Genomic DNA, 21,963 nt, shown 5'->3' on the forward strand with positions numbered 1-21,963 from the left:
AGCTCTTTACCTACTTTCAGACTGAACATCAAAATGACAACTCAGAAGTGTGCAAAAACAACTGATTATGTGGGGAATCCCTGAGGGGAGGGGATACAAACTGTGGAATACAGTTGGTTTCTTTAAACTTGGTTTGCAATTTCCTTTCATCATCTTAAACCTTGATAATTACAGCACATTTTTCACAAAATATTGCACAGAGAAATCTTGGAAATTTGATGGTTGAGCTGTAAAACTAAGTGACAAATCAATTTAAAGTATCCATGGAGAAACACACTCAACTGTGTACTATAAGTGTATTGGCCTTCTTTAATCTGACATAGTTAGCATAATTGCATCAGTGTTTGTTTATATTTCATGAGAAGGAGCTTAGGGACATAATTAATCTGGTACTGATGGTACCAGTGGTCATAGTGAATTAATCTACTGTCCATGTAAATGTCATATATACTTCCGTGAGATTTCTGTTCAAACTCAGTATCGGTGAAATGTGCTATTAAAATAAGGTCTTACTTCATCTGTGATGCTGCCAAAATGTCCCTGAAAGTTGATTACTAATTCTGAAGAGTCCTTGTGCTTCACAAGGCTGAGATCATCTTAGCAAAAGCATCATAGATACGTACTTGTTTTGTTAGAGCAATAGTTGGAAATGTGGTGTAGCTGAACATGGATTAAATGGTGACAGTTCTGTAGTTCTTCCCTGGCTTCTGCTGCACCTGGTGTACTTTCCATTGCATTGGCAGTGATACAAGATTGTCAAAAAGTGATTGACAAATCTGTATCAGGGAGTTCACAGCCTTGTCCTGGGTAGTTATCCCCTGTGACAGGCTCAAACCTGCGGTCCAGCAGAGTTAAATCATCAGCCTTCCGAATGGTGGTGATAAAGTCACAGCAGGCAACCTAACAAATAAATCAAGGTGGCCTGTTGCCATCTGCCATAATTGTGCTTTTAAGACCAAATGAGCTGCCTTTTAACTGATGCAAATGACTTTTGAATATAAAGATCTAAAGCCAATCTGTTATGTCTATCATGTTTAAAACAGGCTGTGTCCCTCCTGGTGTTAATTTTGGAAATTGCCCTGATACATATCTCATCTTCACACTTAGTGTGAATCACTGTAGCTCTGTTTGTATCCTTGAAGATTTAAGTATTAATACTTGCAGACAACCAGACTGAAAGGAGGATGATTTTGCAGTTTTGAGAGAGTGGTTTCACATGAGCATGACAAGTTTTATAGTGATAGAGGAAATACTAACAAATAAACTAACATCAGTTTTATTTAAGAGAAAAGCCAGTTTGTAGCTCCAAGGAGGTGTCCTTTGTTACCGGGGGTTTGAATATTTCGGAATGGTCTTTGTTACAAGGCAGGATGGAAGATCATAACTGAAATTAAACATTTTCTTTTGGAGTAAAAGCACAAAAGCAACATTTGTACATCATGGCACCATGCAACATTCAACCACCGTGCTCAGGAACAAGATCAGAAGTTCTCAAGTCATGTTGTTCTCTGTCCTACTTGGGCTGTATCAGAGTGGTCTCCAGGGACAGATCCTGCCTATTTGTGTGAAGACACCAAGTGTAAAGAGAAATGCAGAAATACTGAGGGACTAGGGCTCGTTCAGCCTTGGAAGAGAAGTTGCCTGCAAGGAGGTCATCAAAAGGACAGAGCTGGTGCATGGCACTGTCAGAGGTGCATGGCAGGAGGATGAGAGACAATAGCCAAAAGCTCAAGTGGCAGATTCAGACTGGATGTGAGGAAAATCACCTTCACATTGAGGGCAGGCAGGCAGCAGAGCAGGTTGCCCAGAGAGGTTCTGGAGTCTGCTGGGACTGCAGCACTAGAGGCAATTCCCAAAGCTGCTATTTGTGCTGCATGGGTACCTGAGGAGGCTGAGGCTTCAAGCTGTTGACTTAAGTCATATTTTCAGTCTCAAAATTGGCCCTCTAAAAAGCATATATATCTGAAAATCATATGATGTTAATTTCACTTGTTTATTGTCACTACTAAATGCCACCCAACTGGTGGATATTACATATATTTTGAAGCTGTAAATGAAATGCCACTTTATATTCACCTCTGCTAGGACAGCTACAGTTTAAGCAATTTTCCACTGGAACTGAAATGCCCTTTGGAAAAACAACCTGTGAAGCTGGCTGTCAAATAATGTGAACACCAAGGCAGTACCATAAAATTATACTGTAAGTTGAGTGCATAAACCAGCAAAGCTGTGTTAAATCCAGACAGCCAGAGACTTGGTGGACCAGCTGGTGATTTGCAGACTGTACTTTGACAATGCTGACTTCTGATCCAGAATGGCTTTGGTGCCTGACCTGTTCTTCTTAAGCCTGGAAGAAAAGCTGGCTTAATGCTCCTGTATGCAAAACAATTTCCCATTGACCAAAACTGCACTCCATATGGTGCACTTATTTGCCTGCTACAGAAGAGTCACAGAGTTTAAATAAAGCAGCTTTCAAGCCCTGCCTAAAACTTAATTCTGTTACCAGTATACAATGCACCCCTTATAAATTTGTTACCTATGGGTAAAATCGGTTTTGCCACGATTGTCCATATTCTGATTATAAATTCAAATTCCTTAGCATGCCATAACATGTATGGACACTGATAGTTTGTGTCTGCTGTGTTTGTTTCAGTTGAATGTACACTTCAGTTCATGTGCTTCCAGAGGACTTGATCTGTCACAGCTGATTTTGTCCTTTAGACAGCTTTTCTAAAGAATTTTTAACTAAATGGATCCACATGCAGATATATGGCCATTATATGCCCTTTTGTTTATTTTATCCTTTCTAATCCCTTTCAGGACTTTGGCAATCAGATTTTCTACAACTTTTAGTCAATAACATGTTCTGAAAGAGCTGGCATGAGTCTAAATTTAGGTTTATGCACATGTCAGCTGGGAATTCTGCAGCATACGGCAGCCTAAGAAATATCATTTGCATGAGAGCAGATGAGTAAAGTGTTCGCTGTTTTTTTAACTTCATATTGATTAATTTGCTTTGGGATTTATCAAGTAATAACTGAAGCAATGAATTCTTTCCCAGTAAGTTATTTAGGTTTTTAAATTAATTTAGATTTTTACTGTAATGTATTTTTATTATATTAGCGTCTAACAATTTAATTTGTGCGAGGCACTCTGTAAATATGTAGCAGGAAAGAGTCTCAGCTCACCATAGTTTTATTGAGGAAGGCAGAAAAAAAGGAGTAGAGGAGCAGAGGTGCAAAACTGTGAAGTGATTTGTCAGTTTTGGTGGCAAAATAGGTCTAGGACCTCTGAGGCTTGAGTGCTGCCCTCATGCATTCATCCATTTGCCCATTAACTCCTCTGCAAATATATTGTGTTCATATTTTGGGTCCATTCCCAGAAAACGTTGTGTGCTCCATCCAACTCAGCTGAACTCCCTTGGTGCTGGGGACATTCATCTCCCACCGAGACTGGACTTGATGTGTTCAAATGCATCATTGTGTCCAAATTAGGACATGAGGTAGTCCCTGGTAGTATAAGACAACAATTTGAAACAACTCTGCTATTATGAAGATTCCAAAGGACCTTATGTCCAGTGTTGATATGGTTTTCACTCTCTATATATGTGTACCTTATTAATTTGAATTTTTCTTTGAAAAAGCATTATTTTTTTCTTTTCCTAAAAGCACAACCCTCTTCCTCCCAACAAAGTCATTTCTGCAGGCTGTGAGGTCACTTTTCCTCTTGTTTCTCTTCTGCAGGCTTGCTGTACGTTGGCTTTAGTGCCTGTATGTTTGGCCTCTACAGCTTCATGCCAGTGGTCATCAAGAAAACCAGTGCTACTGCCGTCAACCTCTCCCTGCTCACGGCTGACCTGTACAGCCTCTTCTGTGGATTGTTCCTCTTCCACTACAAGGTACGTGGAAATGAGGGATGTGTTTGGGTAATAGCAGTATGCCTCAAGAAACATCAGTTAAGGACAAGGAAGCAAAAGAAGCCTCCAAGCTTTGCTAGATCTAAACAGTTCAAGTGGAAGTTGATTTTTTTTTACTTCAGGTTTCCTACACTAAAACAAATTTTATTTTATGATTTTTTTCTAAGAGAGCTCTCCTTTAGTCTTTTTGTTACAAGTTTTAAGATTTGAGTACCTGTTCATCAGCCACTGTATCATTAATTTCATGTTTTTATCAAAGGTTACTTTCAACTGAGCAGACTTAAGGTAGCAGCATGAAGGGAGGGACTCTTCCAAAATTCCCATAGACTTTTTTTTGCCTGGGAACAAGGTTGTTTTGTTCATACTGATTCTGAATTCATAACTAAATTGTTCATAAATTACACCTTTCTCTTGGCCATACCAGTGGCTTGCCTCTTACTGTAAATGCCAAAATGTGCAGCATATTTGTGTTGAAGAGAAACTTTGACTTCCCAGGTCCCCTAATATTTAAAACACCATGTGGTACAGGACCACATTTGACCTCCAGTTACGAGGAATGGCACCTCATTATTCACAAGTATTCCCCACCAGTTTCCATCCTGTGAAAATAAAATTGCAGTGCTGGAAGCAATTGCTTTCTACCATCATTTATTCATTGGAGGGAGGTTACTTGATGGCTAAATTGTGTTAGAAGTGTTAGGCAAAAGAAAGCCTTAAAATTCTGAGTGTTTAATCAACTTAAATCAGATTTTGTGGTAGTAATAGTACCTGAATTAATCTGAATGTGACAGTGAAAGTTCAAATCTTCAGAGTTCAACACAAAATTGTTTGTCTTTTATTTTGGTTTTGTGGCTTTGACAATTTTGCAGGCACAAGAAAAGAAAGAATAGAAACAAAAATTTGACTGAAAACACACTGTAGGGGTTTCCTGCTGCTTTGCAGCTCTGTCTCATGGTGATATAATTTCTCCTTTTTTCTGCCTCGTGCTTCAAACCCCAAGTGTTTGATATTAGGTGTTATCTGAAAACTGTGTGTATTACTTGATACACATAGACAAATATATTTAGTGGTGTTAGTGCACTGTTTCTGAGAAAAATTACTAAATTACACAATGAAAGACAAATGTTATTCTGAAAACAGTGGTGGTGATGGTGTACTACCAAAATCAAACTCCAAGAGAGGGAAAGACTCAAAAGGCAGCAGAGGGTGAACAGGTCTGTGCTCAGCATTGCTCAAACCTGACAAAAAAGGCAATTTTGCAAACACAAACTTCAAAGTTCAGACACTTGAAAGGTGAGTTAAAGGTTTAATTTCTTCCTTGTGTCTGATGGATACATTAGCAGAGCCAGGAAGGCAGAATTTTCAGCTTTACTGATCCCCATCTTTCTATAGTAAGTGCATGTCAGCCGCCATCCATAATGGCATCTTGGTCTCCCTTCAAGACCTGTATGGAAAAAGTGTTCAAGAGTAGAAGGCTCAGAATGGGGAGGTTTTCTGGTTGAAAGCATCCATCTCAACACCTGTCCTGGTAAACTGGTTGAGTTCCACATCTGAAGTAATTGATGGTCTCCTCTGCCCCTTGCTCTAATTATTAGAAAACTGAAAGTCTCATCCTCCTATGGTTATTGTATGTCATGCTGTTGCTTTCATAAACACTTACCTAATTACTTAAACCTATCCAGGTTTTTTACCTCCACTGCTGTCCTTGGAAGACCTTCAGAACATTACTTCTCCAACAGTTATAAACCCCCTTACTTCCAGCATAAATTTACTTGTGCCTGGTTTTGGTCCATTGATCTTTCTACCAGGAGTAGACACTAGCAGCAAGAATGGCCATCTCCATGGCATTTTACCCCATTGGTACAACAGTAGAGAGGAATCATATTGTCTCTCAGCCTTCAATAATCAGGGGAAGCCCTTCTCTGCACCTCCCCTGGTTGGATTTCATCCTCCCTGAGACAGCCCCTTCAGCTCAAGGTCCTGGTCCCTCCAGCACCTGCTGCAATGCTTTTTACTCTGTTTCTCCAGGAAGCCAGTTACCCCATAGATAGCAAGCCAGCACTGGCATTTTTCATCACTGCATTTCTTTGGTAATTTATCCTCATCCTGCACTCCATATAACTCACTTGTCTCTCCTTTCTTCTTCCCAGCTGAAGTGTTAAAAAGGAGAAGACCTTTAACAGGGCTTTTTGAAAGGACCTTTACTTGAAGTGCAGCATCAATTTCTCCAGCTATCAGTGTCTCCTTTCACACCCTTCAAACTTACATTGCAGACGAAATTTGAAGAGAGAGGTTATATGCAAAGATCATGTAGATTTAAAAGTCCACTTAGTTATTTAGGTTCTTCTTTAGTTATCACATTTTTATTCATAGTCAGATGACCTCCTTCTTTTCTTTATGGTTTGCTATCAGGTATCATTTTATCTGAGGAAGTGGAACTGTGAAATGTGTGACTTGCACTCAATAATGACGTCTAATATGTTGTCATGAAGTGATCCAAATTAATTTCCCTCCTAGGACTGTGTACACTTGGTTGTCTCCTAGCTTTTAAAGAGCTGTTTTGTTCCTAGCCCAGCTGTACATCTCCTGCAGCTCCTTCTGCTTTTTTCTGCCCTGGCCAATGGGCACAGCCCCTCTTCACTGGGAAGCAAATGGGTTTATGTTCAAGTAGGATCAACGGAGTGGTTTAGTGTCCCTTGCAGAATATAATTTTATGAGGCTTTCAAGAAACAGTTGTGATTTTTCCCTCTGCTGTTATTTTTATCACCAGACAGGTTTATTGCACCTATAGCAGCAGATCTATGAAAATCCATGGAAAATGCAGAAAATTAGTTTAACTGAGCTTTAGAGCTTTTGAAACCAAACTGAAGAGAAGATTGTCTTTGAAGTGTTTTGATTCATTAGCATTTCATTTTTACATAATACAGCCTTGCAACATCATTGCATGCAGGACACGAGTGAGTTTATAAACAGCTGCATCTCTAGTCTTACCCCACATGCACGCATCTTCTTAGCACACTGAACACTTCCCAGGCCCATGGAAGCTGGAAATTCAGCCTGTTAACTTGACACAATTCTGGTGATATATGTGTAATTCAAGATGTTAATTTTTCAAGATTTTATCGTATTAAAATGTAAAAATATGTAGCTTTCAATTGGAAATAGATTACTAGATTGTAATGCATCATTCCTAAAAGTTCTTGCATCCCCCAAATAAAAGATGTCTTTTTAGTTCTTCTGTAATCAAAAATTGATTTCAAATATTCCAGTGGATGGAGAAATGTGTCTGGCCTCTTTGGTAGCTGAATATCCATCATTGCCCTAGCGTATACAACACCATATCTTCAATTTATTTTTCTTTTTTATTTCTCACCATATTGAGATATGTTATACAATTTTTATGTTCAAAACCTTTCTAGCTGGTCTGTTCTCATTTTACCTTCTTTAGCACAAGTAACAGGATTGTCCTTGGCCATTCTTTGTTATGGATACATGGACACCAGTGATGCTAAAAAATTCAGAGCCACCTCTCTGGGTGCACAGAGTTAGAACTTTTATACAAATATGGGGGCATTTTTATGTAGGAGTACTCTTTCACATTTTAATCTCAGCCTTAGCTCTTTTGTTAGCTTTTTTCTGTTAGCTTCCTTGGCAAGCTCTATGTTGTCTTTAGTCATTCTAAGCAAATTAGATTCTCACTAAATAATCTAAGCAGTTTATTTTATATTTTCCAGCAGCTAGAGCATGAATACTGATTGTGTTCTGGACCAGCAGGTTGAGTTGCACTATATTATATCATTACCTAGCAAGCCAAGCACAATCAATTATATTATTCCTTTGCAAATTCATTCATGACTTTATCCAAGATGCAGCTATAAAAATTCCCAATTTCTGCATATAGTAGCAATTCATATATCTTGATTTAGAATCTCAGAGAGTATCTGTGACGAAGGACTTGAATAGGCAGATAAAAATGATACTCAAAACCTTCTGGGACCAGAAATCTGATATTATGCTAGTTGAGACCTCCTTTGCTGATACTAAGTCGTGTTTCTAAAAATTACTTTTCAATGCTAATTCTAACAGTATCCATGCAATGGGAAGACAATCTTCCCCTTACATCAAGAAGCAAGCCATGAAGACTGGAGTTTTTCCAGATGGAGAAGAGAGGGTGAAGATTGGGGGAATGGGGTTCCTGGTTTTTTTTTGTTCAGCACAGATCTTGAGCAATGCATGTGAATTTGGGATTTACATAGTCTTCAATGTAGTGAAAATTTTACCCTTGCTAGAAATATGTATTGAAGCAAGTGTGAGTTTTTCTGCTGTCTTTGGTGCACCTCAGTTCATTTTCCTAAATTAGGAAAGCCTGCCACTCAAGGAATAATCTTTAAAAAAATTCACAGTTTCATGACTATGCAGATGAAACCTTATTTTGACCTTGACTCTATATGCTTTAGGCAGTCCTGGATTTTCTTGGAACAGGGTGGATACAAAGTCTGTGGTTTGACAGCAGGAGTTAAATAGAATTGGTTAGGTTTGGGGGACAATTGTTTATTACTTTGATTTTTAGTTGGCAGCCATCCATAAACATCTGAGAGACTTTTCTGAGACCTCTGACCTAAATGAGAAATACTTCAGTTTATGTTCTCACCTTTTTTTTTTTTTTTTTTTAACTTCCCTGAAAGTATAAGCTGAAGTCAGTAAGATCCTATTCTTTGCTTCCACTTGTTAGGGAAATAACACCTACCTATTTTAAACTTTGACAGTGGTGTTGTCAGTGGTGCATCATTATTTCTAGGGAAGCAGGCAGTGCAGGCTAAAAAGCTGTTTTTGACACTATCACTTTCTCAGTCATATACTTAAAGGTATTTTCAGGATGAAGTTGGGTATGCAGGCTGCTGATCCATAAACTTTCTGTTTTAATGTCATTTAATCGCACAGGGGTTTTATCCTTGTGAATACTTCTAAGCCTGCGGTAATAATGAGGGTAAGTCATATTACTAGTTAATTCTTTATGTCATTGGTAATGTGCAAAAAAACTATGTTCATGTTTCCTTTTATTTTCCAAAGTACTAAATTTCTTACAGTGGGAGTCCCTCTCAACAGCTCTGCTCCCTTGAAGCTCTACTGTCTACATGCCTTTCATCTAAGTAGCATTTTCAGATTTCTTTAAATGTATTTATTTCATTGGTTAGCTATTTGAATTTCCTCCTCCAAATTCTAGTCAATTAGAAAATAGTTAGGTGTCTCTATTTAAAGAGCTGCCTTGAGGTGGAAAGGAGTTAAATGTGTCTTTGGTCACACAAATTCCTGTGACAGAAAGGGCCCCATCCACTCCCCTTTTTGTGATGGTGCAGGATGGCATACAATAAAAAAAGCTATGAAGTAAACTGACAGAAGAGAGCAGAAGCTGGAAAACAAAGTGTCTTCCACTAAGATGTTGCACAGCCTGACAGATTTTTAACAGCACAGCACGGATATGGAAGCTTTTTCAAAATACTGTCTTTTTTTCACAGTGCTATCTTGCAATAGATTCATTAGTTGCAAAGCATGAATAGTGAAACGTGGATACTCCCTCTTTGGAAGGCATCAAGAAGGGTGTAAATGATGTGACATTCATATTGCAGAAGTTATGATAAAAGCTTTGATTTCAAATATATATTTCAGACACTAGCCCATCTAAATGTAAAGTTTTTTAGCTTGTTTTCAGTGCTTTTATCTTGGGATTTTTTCATTTGGTCTTATGTTAAAAGACTGCATACAAAAGAAATTATTTGAAGCTTTCTAGAAAAATGCATTTTTGTTGAAAATGCCTAATTATCAAAACAGAAACGCTAAGTGAACTTGAGTCTTGATCTTAGAATACTCCAAAGCAAACACCACGCCCACCCCCTTTTTATTTTGGGTAGCTTCTGAATCACGTCTTTCTATCTCTGTCACACCTTCCTGCATACCTCAAGTGTTAAAATGTAAAATTTATGGAATTAGTGAAGAAATTATTTTGGAATTGTTCAGAGATCTCTTAAGCATACAACCAGAGTACATTGTGAAGTATAGTTGTTACAATCTGAAGGAAGTAAGTAGCTTTTAATTCCTACCTCAAACATATTAGAGGAACTCTTCCTGTTACTGGAATTAACTCTTGGATGATAAATCTTCAACAAAACCATATTGATTTTAAAGGTGCTGGTGAATATGGGTTGGAAAAGGAAAGCTGGGGGATCACAGCAATAAAGATGCATAATATCAAAGAACCAGCAAATGGATTGCAAACTGCAGAGAGCAAAATATACTGTAGCAAATAACTATCTTTTTCTTTATCACAAGAAAAAATGCAGACAGAAAAAATGTAATGAAGCCATCCTGTCTAAAAAGATGGATCTTACTGACAACATGCTTTTTCTAAATGATGCTCAATGAATATGAAAGCAAAGACCAAGAGGCTAAGTTTCATAATTACTTGTGGAGGAAAAAATCAGTATAAATAAAAATCTCAGCATTTCCCAAGACAAGCATGTTTTGAAGACAAGGGAGTACAATGAATGTGTTGAGTTACATATCTCAGCAATAATTTTCAACCCGGGAGAGAAAGCCAAAAATAAAAAAGTAATGAATTAGCAAGGCAGCAGTTGCATTCAAAAGCTTAAACAAGGTTCAGCTACTGAAAATCTACAAGATTTTGAAATTATGATTCTTTGAATTGGATGCTACTTTCACCTTTGCATAGGGAAACAAAGACTAGAAGTTCCTCAGAGATGTAGACAGAATCATCTTTAAAAGAAAATGCTAAGGGTTAAATGCAATAATTTCATTGTAAATTTGTTATGAAACTGAGTAAACTCCATTTCAAGAAGTGACCAGAAAATAAGGTAGAATATTTAGTAAGTGTACAAAGAATTATGTGTGGCCTACAAGTTATGCCATGGTCTATGAGCTGCCAGGAAGGAACATACATAAAATCTGTTTTGGTATACAACTGGAATTGAAGAGCTTATTCCAGTTGTGCATCCTACCAGCCAAATCAGTGAGTGCTACTGGCATACAGGGCTAAAACATCCACATCACCTTCTCTTTCCTACCAGAATGGAGGAATGGATCAACACACCAAAAAAAAATCAGTTAGAAAACATCACTTTTACATGCTTTCAATCTAAGCAGTGGAGTATTTTATTAGCTTCTATAACATCTACAAAAACATCTTCTTTTGTCTAAACTGCCCCTTCCCACTAAACTGGAAGCTTTCAAACCCATGCTATGGGATAGATGCTTGACATCAGCTGACAAGCAATTTTATTTGCTAGACTGAACTTCTGGAATTAGTCCCACCACCTGCATGAATTAAGTTTAGCAACGAACATTGTTAAAAAGGCTCATAATGGATCTGAAGAAGATTTTTAATAGCTTTAACTTACAGTAATATGAATTTTATATTTTAAAGACAAGAGGAAAATTTGTAAGGGAGAACTCCAAATGCAACTGGACAAAAACACTGTTTAAAAAACTGTTAGAAATAAACAGAAAACAAGGAATCACAAAAGAAAACTAATACTGTGCCGGTAAAAAAGAGAATGAGTGAAGTCTAGTTACTGTAAAAGATAAACCAAACTTGGCAATGAAGAAGAAAGTGAAACAAGCAGTAAATAGTTCTTGTATATTAAGAGAAGAAATAGTTTTGCTGTGCAAGGACAGTGGAGGCAGAAATTAAACAACCTTTCACTTGGCTCCAAAACAAAATTGGGACCTTCTGTCATATTCAGTAAGGATGAGAGTTTAATGTGAAGACAATGCACCATCTTTAACAGAAATAGAAATTACTATGTCAGAAGTAGAAACAGAACACAATAATCTGAATGCTTCAAATTTGATATGAAGTAGACAATAAAATCAAAAGTAGACATAATTAGGAACGTGGAGATAAATGGAAAATTGGATGAAATGCAAGCTTATTCACACAAGACAGATAATCCTGTCTAAATCTGATGTCTGTCCGATAATTTAACAGATTTTTATAGGGAAAAGTCAAATGGTAGATCTAATGTGCAAGGCTTTTGAACAGTGCAGCACAGAAAATGATCAGCTAAAGAAGAGGATTATTGATGTAAAGATTGGAAGCCAGGTGAGAAACTGGCTAATGAGGATAAAGGACAAGGCAATGTGCTGAGAGAGAAACAGCATGCTCGAAGGAACTCGCTGATGGAGGTCCCAAAGAGTTGGTCTGAAGACCAGCCTTGTGTAGTGACTGTAGTAATAGATTTGGCACCCTCAGTAGGAAGAAGAATTATAATAATCAGGCAACTGGAACTGGCTGACATTGAGAAATGCTGTGAAGCACAAAGTGCGAGGCAGTGTCTGTGGCAACAGATGGGAAGAATTTGAGCATGGTCGTGACAAAGCTGTTTCCAAATGAGTCTGTCTAGGTATTTCTGGTATTGATGGAGAAGTGCTAATGCCATAGGACAGGACAACTTACCATCTCAGGGACAGCACTTTTCTAGCTGTAGCTCTAGAGTTTTTTTCTGTCAGCTCAAGACTGCAAACACAGCTTTTCTCTTATCTGCTCCAGAGCCTTGACAGAGTAACCATATGGCCCCTAACAATGTACTGAATATGCAGATCCCTAAAAAAATCTTTGTTGTATGTAACATAGCTTTGATGGGTTGGGAGGGACTATGGAACCTCAACATATATGAATTAATCTATAAATTCACAGGGAGAAAATGAGAATTATTTGATCTAATGATGCAACAACATATGGGTGGAAACTGAGACTGTATAGAAATTAGGACGATTATTTTGCTATCATAGCAGGGAGGTCCCACGATAATTTCAAATAGGTTAGTGGGAAGTGAAAAAAATCCCTAATAATGCTTGCATGAGAAGGATTTACCAGATGGAATATGTCATCTGATTGTAAGCAGTAATGGGGGTTTGGATTCGACAGCTTAGGACATGCCCTCCACTCTGATTCCCTCATGCACCTGCCTTGAGAGTCAACCCAAGTGAGAGCTCTTGGAGCTCCTGCAGTTTGGCCTCTCGTTGCCAGCAGCAAATGTGTCACACTGCAGAGAACCCTGACATGAAACAGCCATGTCACACTCCCTCCAGACAGCTGGCGTGGTCACTCATCCTAAGAGTAACTGCAGCTGCATAGCCCTTGTTTGTCAGGGCAGGAGTGCCCTCCATTTGCATTGCCAGGAGAAAAGAAGACCTTTTGGGAAGGAATTTCTACAGGAATGTATTGTTAGATTCAGCAGAAAAATATAAACAAAGAATCCAAGATGAATCAGCTATTGTAACTGTGGTTTTGAATGCACTGAGCACAATTAGCCTCATGTACAGTAATTGAGAATCATTACAGCAGACAGCTGCTGCTATATTAAATACTTGCACACAAACCCAAAAAGACACATGGCAACTGGCAGCTGATAGAGAAAGCCAACAAAGAATACTGAAAGGTAAAAGTGGGGAGGGAAAATTGATTTTATAGGCTATTCTGTTGTGCTTCTCCTTTTTGTAATAAGAACATCTGAAAGGATAGGTCCTTTACCACATTTTTGCCAAGTAATTGATATAAAAAACCCAGAAATGAAGCCCCCTTATGCCATAGTAAGGATGCTCACAGGAAATTAGAGAAATGTAATAGAAGTGTTTTAACTACACATAAAAATCTCCTTCCTACATAGATAAGATTAAAACAGATTGCAGGACTCATTCTACCTTGCACTTTTTAATTAGACAGACTGCTGGTACCGCAGGGGTACTGAACACAGGCTCCTTTTTTCTCCACGTCTGATGTCAGAGGCAACAAAGGGAAAGAGAAGAGAAAGCAGTGTTCCCATCTCTCCTGGCACTCAGGAAATGAAGATAAGCCATTTCACACAAACATTTTGCCCTATCAGGCATGTATTTAGAAATGACAGGTTATTATTATTTTTTTCTGAGGATGCCATTTGAGAAGCATGAAATTGTGCAGCTTTGTGCAAAATCAGTATTTGCCTTACAGCTCCCTATGTCAAGCTCAGAGATTTTCCCCAAAATGCTATTAGTTTTCTCCATAAGTTTGTTTCATTCCACCAATGAATTCCAGGAAATCTATTAAGTTTCCTAAATTTTAATAGAATTTGTGGTGACAGTTTTCCAGTAAACCCTCCTAATTTTTTTCCCTTGTAGATAACCTCAGCATCTAAAAGGTAAGAAAGCTTATGTGTTTCCCACTGACCACTGCCTTACCAGTTAAACTGTGCCCACCAGCAAATATCATTCAAGGAAGAAAAAGAGTGTGCTGCTGTGTTACAGAAAGCACAGATCAGTATCTTTTACATGGAGTAAAACATGCAAGAAGTAGAATAGAATCAACTGGAAAATACAGAAAATGTGTCAACTGGCTCCTTGTCATCACGGTTTCTATGCAACATTTGCAATTCAGCATAAGCCGTGGTAATGGACAGCATTTCATCTGAGTTAGATCATATTGAGGGTGAAAACAAGCATCAGGAATTGAGAAGTATGGCCTTTCTGCCCTGCATGAAATGACAGGGATATCTTCCTTTGGCTTCTTTGTTTTCACTAAATGGCAACAAGGGCAGTGTCAGGTTTTCACTGTCGTTCAGGCAAACCAGAAGCTTCTTGCTTTGGGTTCTGCTGGCATGAGTGATGTGTTGAGACAAACCTCTGTCATTCAGGGATGATCAAAGATGTGGAGTACCTAGCTACACACTCCACTTTTCATCCCAGCTGTGTTCAGAGAGCAAGATAGGACTTTAAGTCATCACTTAAGACTTTATCCTCATGGTTTGCTTAAGAAGTAGCTGGAGGTCATTTAAGTGTGAAGATAAGGCAATCCTGCTGGTAGTGGACAGACTTGCTGTCCCTAAGTTATCATCATTACTGAAGCTGTCCAGCTCTCCTTGGTGCCCTTGTCAGCAAGAGAACCAGCATTTCTGCTCAGACATTCCAGCTTCTGCAGTTGGTGAGCAGGGAAGGCGCTTTAAACCATATCTCAGTGGTTTGGGTCCCTTTGGAGATTTCTTAAAAACTGGTAGGACACATAAAGGTTCAGGTGGGTTTGTTTTTTCCATTTCAGTGCAGTCTGGAAAACTCACAGCAACCCTTCTGGTGTGTGGTGCCATTTGGGGTTACAAAATACGGTGTTTCGCTGTTGGGGGTTGCTTCAGTTTCTGTTGACGAGCAGCTCAAGCTCTGAATCCCAAAGAGGTATCTTCCTCATAGGCTGGGACAAAAATAGTCAGCAGTAGTTTAAGTCACAGTGCTGATCCAAGACAGACTCAGTCAGATCCTCCTGGGTGTGATCCAAGGCGGTCGCCAAAGAGCGCTGTGAGCTATGACTGGGATGCTGGCTCCTGTTACTATTAATAAAGTAATATGGCTGCAGCATCCAGCCACGCAAGTGAAAGCACTGTGTGAATTCCTAGCTCTCAGAGCCCTCAGCCTTCTGGTGCTGCTGCTGGCTGGAGAGTGTGTGCATCCCACAGAGCAACTTCTGCACTTGGTCACGGTGAGCTTCATTTGCTATGTTGGAGGCGAAAATAGAAAATTGTGGAAAGAAGCTCAGCCTCTCGATCAATTTATCAAACAGAGTGGAAATGTCTGTTTGCTATATAAAAGATAATGAGAGAAATTTGGTTTTAACTCCCTTCACTCAGCCTGCTCAGGTATTCATGTGTGAAATTACCCAGGGGAAAAAGCCATAAGTCAGTGAAAGAACACCTATTGGCCTCAGCTTTGATGGGCTGTGCAGCGTATGCTACAAACTGAATCAATCTGGAAAGCAGAGTTCACTGCACTGCACAGACCCATTGATGGGAAGGAAGAAGCTGGTGGAACTGGAGAGCATGGATGGTGCCAGCAGAAATATGGAAGTAGATTAATTTCACCTGATATGTACATTTTTACCCCTCTTCATCAGTGTAATTCTGAGGAGGTCACTTTGCTCTGAGATTTAAAACTTGAATTAATGGACCTGATTTCTTTATTCATTTATGCCAAAATGTGGAGAACTGTCAGATGAGGTAGAGAAAAAGGTAGTTATTCCATTTCATACTTTATCACTGAATATGTGAAACATGATAATTATAAATTTTCAGTTAGTACTTTAATAGCAAAAAAACCTTTTTAAAGACTTGAAAAGCACAGTTGAGTTGCCATAGGCTAGGAGCTGGAGTTCATACTACCTACCAAAAGATTCAGTGTGTGGCTGCTGTTTTGAAATACAAATGGAGCACTGGAGTGCTGCAGCTCAAATAGTCTGTTCCTGCAACTATTTCCAGTTCAATGGACTGAGTAAAACAGAATTAGCATTTTCATAACCATTGCAATAATGTTCAAGATCATTATCATGATGGCTGAGCGAAAACCCAAAATTAGCAAATCATTGAATTTCCTTTGTCTGCGTGGGCTTTTCTGCAGGCTCACATCTGTCTCATTTTGTCACTCTGGATACTGCTTTGCCATGGTGTCAGTGGTAACATGGACATGGACATCTGTGACAGCCAGAACTACTTGTCTGCAGATTCCCTCTGCAGGAGTCAGTCAGTACAGCTTTTCCTAGATGTGATTTTTCCATGTGATCTTTCCATGCATGTTTCTTTGGGCTTTCTTTTCTAAATACATGACCTGTGTACTGAAGAACTGCTCATTCTCTCCAGACCAAGGCATGAATCTGCCAGCTTCTAAATTGTTTTTCTTTCCATTTTTTTCTTCTCCTGTTACTGTCTAATCACTGTTCAAGACAATGAAATCAGATGCACTCATTTGCCCATTAAGAAGCTTCCTTTTCTCCCACTTTTCCAAGTGGATTGCTTTGAAGTATAAGAGCCTCAAGAAGAAATAGTAGAAGCATTTTACTGTAGTTATTTCAGGATAAATGAAAGACAAGTTTCACATGGACAGACAGTAAAAAGTAGAGGATAAAAACCAGTAGGGAGTAAATTTTGAAAGGTTTAATAGTTTATTCTGGATTTTTAAAAATACTAAATTTTCAGGTGCCTTTATACTCATCTTCTTTATTTTAGGAACCTTCTGATGCTTGACTTACTCATAGTTTTGATTCTCTTGCCACAAAAATGCTATATATATAAGCTAAATTTTGTTCTGTGAACTTCATCTACACGTGTATGTAGCACTGCAGATACGTTTGGGTTCTTTTCATTTTTAGAATCAAAGACTTTGTGCATAGATAACAGAAGGAGTAATTTCACCTTACATTTGCTGTGATCAGCTGGAGCTTGCTGCTGCAGTGGTTTTCCTGGTGGGGTTCTGCAGTTGCCCACTCTGGAGTGATGCCCCTATTCCTGCAGCCAAACCATGTGCTTCCATGAGCTCATCTGCTGAACCTGACTGAGCAGACCCAGTCGAGTACTGCGTTCCTAAGGAACAACTCAGATAAATACCAGAAATGTCGTCTCACCAGAATCTGAGCTTGTTTTGATAGGCTGACCAAATCTTGTTAAGCATGTTATCTTGTCATATTTGTCTAGGTTTTGTCTTCTGTGTTTATCTCCAAATTGACAGGCACCAAAGATGTGCCTTTTACATGCTGAAAGGTAATGTTGGTTTAATGTAGGCTATTTTTACCACAGGTACTAAATGGTGTCTAGAGAAGATACTTTTTGGTGTTTTCATAATTTTTTAACATTTATGAATATTATTGTATGATCGATATAGAATACTATTGATTGGGGAAGCATTTATAGACACACAGATGTCAGGGGAGAGCAGACATGATCAGATCTGTAGAGCTGATTTAACTATTTGATTTGACTGGAAAAAAAGCCTTGGCACATGCTTTTCATGTCAGTGATGAAATCTGAAATGTTGTAAGTAAAGCACTCTCCCTGCAAAGGAGCTCTCTGCCTTCTCCTCAGAGGATCCCTATTCCCCATTTTTATTCTGTAAACTCATCTTTATTCAGTAACTAAGTCTTATTATCTCTTTCAAATGGGTAAGAAACTGAGGATCATCTAAAATCATTGTGATTCACAAAATAAATTCACAGGTTGAAAATCAAATCCAGGGACTCAACACTATTAGATCATCGACCCCACCACAAAGCCATCTGGTCTCTCAATAAGCTTCATGGATGAGCAAGTTTACATATGTAATACATATGTACCTATAAACATAGATACAAAATCCACAGTAAAACTGTATAATGATACAGAAACATGAGTTGACTTTTAGTCTGTTTAGGGTGTGTGACACTCATTAGCTAATTTGAGCTAACCAGTTTCTCTTCACCATGTGCAGTTATCCTGCTTAGCACGGAGGGAAGGATTTGGAGAGGATCTGAATATTTTAAAAATATTTTTTCTTAGAGGAAATATGTTTCTGTAGGAAGGGATAAGTCAATAAAATGAAGCACAGTATCATTCTCAAGTAGCTTTTTAGGCAGAGAGAGGACTTACACATTTACCAAGAACCTACAGTTTGGTACTGCAGTTGCATAGAGAGTGGCAATGAAAAGTGATCCTCCCTCACTTCATTTCTTAGGAATGGCTTTTTCTTCTGCTTTTAAATGTGTTTCTTTTTCCTGCCTATTAATAGCAAATCTCAGTAGATGAGGTTTGCAGATGAATATTAGAAAAACCTCCAAAACCTACATAGTAGTAGACTGTGCCTAGAAATCTTGTCTTCCATAAATTGCAGATTTCAGCTGGGGCAGAGTAGCATAGTACAGTGAACAACAAATTTTTGTTTTGGGGACTAGGTCTGCATCTTTCCATTGCACTGATGGATTCACTGCTGTTTTAATAGGAGGAAGTACCCATTTATTTCAAAGGGGTTTGGATCAGTCTGACAGGGTATTGACAAAAAACCAGAAATTTGCCATGTACTTCAGTATATATTCCTATATTAACCTCACTATCTACCTTTCTACTTCAGTGTTGCAGAGACCTGCTGCACAAACAGCAGCCTGAATTCAGCCTGAACTTGTTTGTAAGGATAGTAAAAAGGAAGGAATTGTCATAGGACTGTCAGAGTCCAGGTCTCTTTGAAGTAGCTGTGCACAGATTCCAGAGAGAAATGTTTCACAGATCTTTGTTTAGATTTCCCCAGCTTGCACAAACCTTTCCCCCAGGCTGGAGAGCTGCCATGAGGGAGGACACTACCATGGAAAGAATATTGTCAGCCAAAAGAACCCACTGGCAGGGAGCCCCTGAGAGAGGAATGAGAGGTATGGCCAGGAGAAAGGGGATATGGTAGAGCTGGAGCCATGAACCAAAGCAAAAATGAATTGACTTTGTCTGGACAGCTCCTAGAACAAGAAAAAAAGCACATTTAGCTGCTGGAAGCCCCACAGATTCCTCACAGCAGGACAAGAGGCAATCACAGATCTGGCTGGCACTCTGGCTATGCAGTGGGCCAAGCCAACTGGCTGGCTGGGGTGAGAAATTCAAGCATAAGGTGGGAATAAGGGACAGTGGGAAACTAGGGATGGGAAACTACATGCATTTGGCTCCTGAGATCTCCTTGATCTTAGTCAGCTTCACTGCTGCCAAGTGATGCTCAAGTTCAAATACAAAGTGAAAGAGGGGAAGAAAGTGCTGGGAATAAAATTGTACTGAAAATGGAGGGGGAGAAATCAACCAGAAGTTTGAAATTATTGACTTGTGTTTGATTGCCACGTGGGGGAGATCTAAGCTTAAACAGTCCGGTCAGAGCTGTGTCACATGGAAGAAATCCTTCAGAAGATGCTGGGTGAGGCTCAACAGTTCAACAGTGTCTCTGTGGCTCTGTGACAGCTGGGTGGTTTCATCAAATTGTGCTGCCAGACAACATGTGAGGGCCTGGTGGCATACATGTTAAAAAACAAAAGCTGATGAAAAGCAAAACTCTTCCTACCCTCCAATCCTTCTCACATGCTTTAAAAACTTTCCCTGTTATGGTATTTTCCCTGTCAAACATGCCCACTGGATGTGGGAAACACAGACTCAGACATATCACCATGGGTTATATGAGCAAAGCTTTCAGAGATACTGAGGGTTCTGTAAAAAGTCCAAATGCTTCCTCAGGCAGGAGGCTGGATGGAGGTTTTGTGGGTTTATGAAACAGAAACAAATTAACATCATTACAAATTTAGTTTAAGTAAAATTTGTTTTCTCCACAATGATAACTCCTTTAAGCATAAAAAGCAGAATTGCTCAAAAAATTCCAAGACAATATAGTCCGTTCTGTCTATTTTGTGCTGTGCCAAGGTGATCCAGAGGATGGGTATCCATCAAAGCAGAGTCAGGCAGGATTAACAAACAGAGTTGCAGACACCTTTACATAAAATCCTGAAGTACCTCATGGAGCAGCTAATAGCAGGTTGCAAGTAGTTGATGGCGTTCAGGTACAGATTCCTGACAGCTGCAGAATACAGGCACTTCTGGAAGTTCCACTGAATACAAATCATTTATATCCTCAACAAGGTGGCTGTGCAATTTGTCCTTCATGGTTTCTCACACACAGCTTGCATGAAGGAATAACTTATAGTCTAGGATCAGCAGACAAGTCATATGGGCTTAAAGCCATTTTTGTGTCCCCTGTAGCCAGACCCCAGTATGTGAAGCTAGTACCCAATGGTCTGTGCTTTTGAAACCCTGTCTTTGCCTTTAGCTTTATCTGCAAGGGCTGTAGAATTGCCAGAAAGGTTCTTTGTGTTGTATTTTTAGTTCAGACACAAGTCTGTATATGTCAAAAAATTCAGGCTGACCTCTGATCTAGTGAAGCCTTGTGCCAAAATATGTGTACTTGAGCTTTCAGTTAACTGCCTTCCATGTGTACTTTCAAACCTCATGATGTTGACCCAGAGCACGTTTCACAGCTGAAGTTCATCCTGTCCAAACTCACATTAGATCTTCTAGCACCTGCTTTCTATTCACAAGCAAGAGATACTGCAGACAGGGTAATTTTTAAGTGCCTTTATTTATACATATATATGTATGTATGTGTATATATATATATGTATGTATATATATGTGTGTGTGTGTATATATTTAAAATTCTTATTGAAATTATTATTTAATTGTATTTTTATATTTCTAACAGCATGTTAACTTCACAGATGTGGTTTAGTTGTAACTGGCTTCCGATTTGTCCACTGCCAGTCTGACAACTGTAAATGATGGTACCTCACACTGGAGCTGGAGAAACTTGGACTCACAAAAGTAGCTGGCTTGTCTAAAAGCATGAAAAAAATCAGCTTTGGATCTGTGACCAAAATTCAGCTTTCCCAAGTCCCAGACAGTCAATACTTAACATGCCTGGCCCAGGGGAAGTTAGCTAGTTGTTAACTAGCTAACTCTTGTTAGCTAGTTAGCTCTTGTTTATGGAGGACAGGGGAATTGGGGGGAGTAAATTAACTTTCAAAGAGTCATTTCCATAAAAATTCAACATCCAAATGATAGGGAGTTTGTTCTGTGCAGCAGATGCCAAAACAAGGATCTGTGCCTTCATGAACTCAGGGTAATTGGGGCTGTGTCTAATGACTCTGCTGTTATTTCTGCTCAGTTTTCAGGACTTTACTTGTTGTCATTCTTCACGATCCTTGTTGGGCTGATGCTCTACTCCTCCACATCCACCTACGTAGCCCAGGATCCTCGGGTGTACAAGCAGTTCCGAAACCCCTCCGGACCTGTTGTAGACCTGCCAGCCAGCAGCCAGATGGAGCCCTCGGTGACATACACCAGCCTGGGGCAGGAGACAGAAGAGGAGCCTCACGTTAGAGTTGCTTAAACCCAGGGCTGTTGATCACCTGACAGTGGAGCTCGTATATCCATTATCTCTGTATTGTACATAGAGAAAGGTATTTACCAGGTGCAGTTACACTGGTGAGCTGCAAGGTAGCAAATAAGGAAAGCTCATGCAAACACAAATTAATTGTTCCAGGGTGTTCCTTGCAAGGAGATGCCGGTCCCTCGTTTACGGAATGAGCAGCACGTTTGCCATACAAACTGCTGTGTAGGAATCAGTTAATGCCAAACTACCTGTGAAAGATATTCAATACGTAAGATGAAATTACGAAAAAAAAAGGAATTAATAGAAGG

General features: G+C 39.2%; 1 protein-coding gene across 1 annotated transcript in view; it reads left to right on the forward strand.

Annotated features, from left to right (window-relative positions):
• The window catches only part of SLC35F1 (solute carrier family 35 member F1), a gene marked incomplete at both ends in the record, with an annotated part of 224,490 nt that extends 202,838 nt beyond the window's left edge, over positions 1–21,652 (forward strand). Inside the window, 2 exons of the mRNA XM_084201618.1 lie at positions 3,744–3,898; positions 21,428–21,652. Coding sequence (XP_084057744.1) covers positions 3,744–3,898; positions 21,428–21,652 — 380 coding nt within the window. The remainder of the gene's footprint in view (positions 1–3,743; positions 3,899–21,427) is intronic.
• Positions 21,653–21,963: the final 311 nt, after the last annotated feature.

Source organism: Fringilla coelebs (genome assembly GCF_963513975.1).
Source record: "Fringilla coelebs genome assembly, chromosome: 3".
Taxonomy (NCBI): domain Eukaryota; kingdom Metazoa; phylum Chordata; class Aves; order Passeriformes; family Fringillidae; genus Fringilla; species Fringilla coelebs.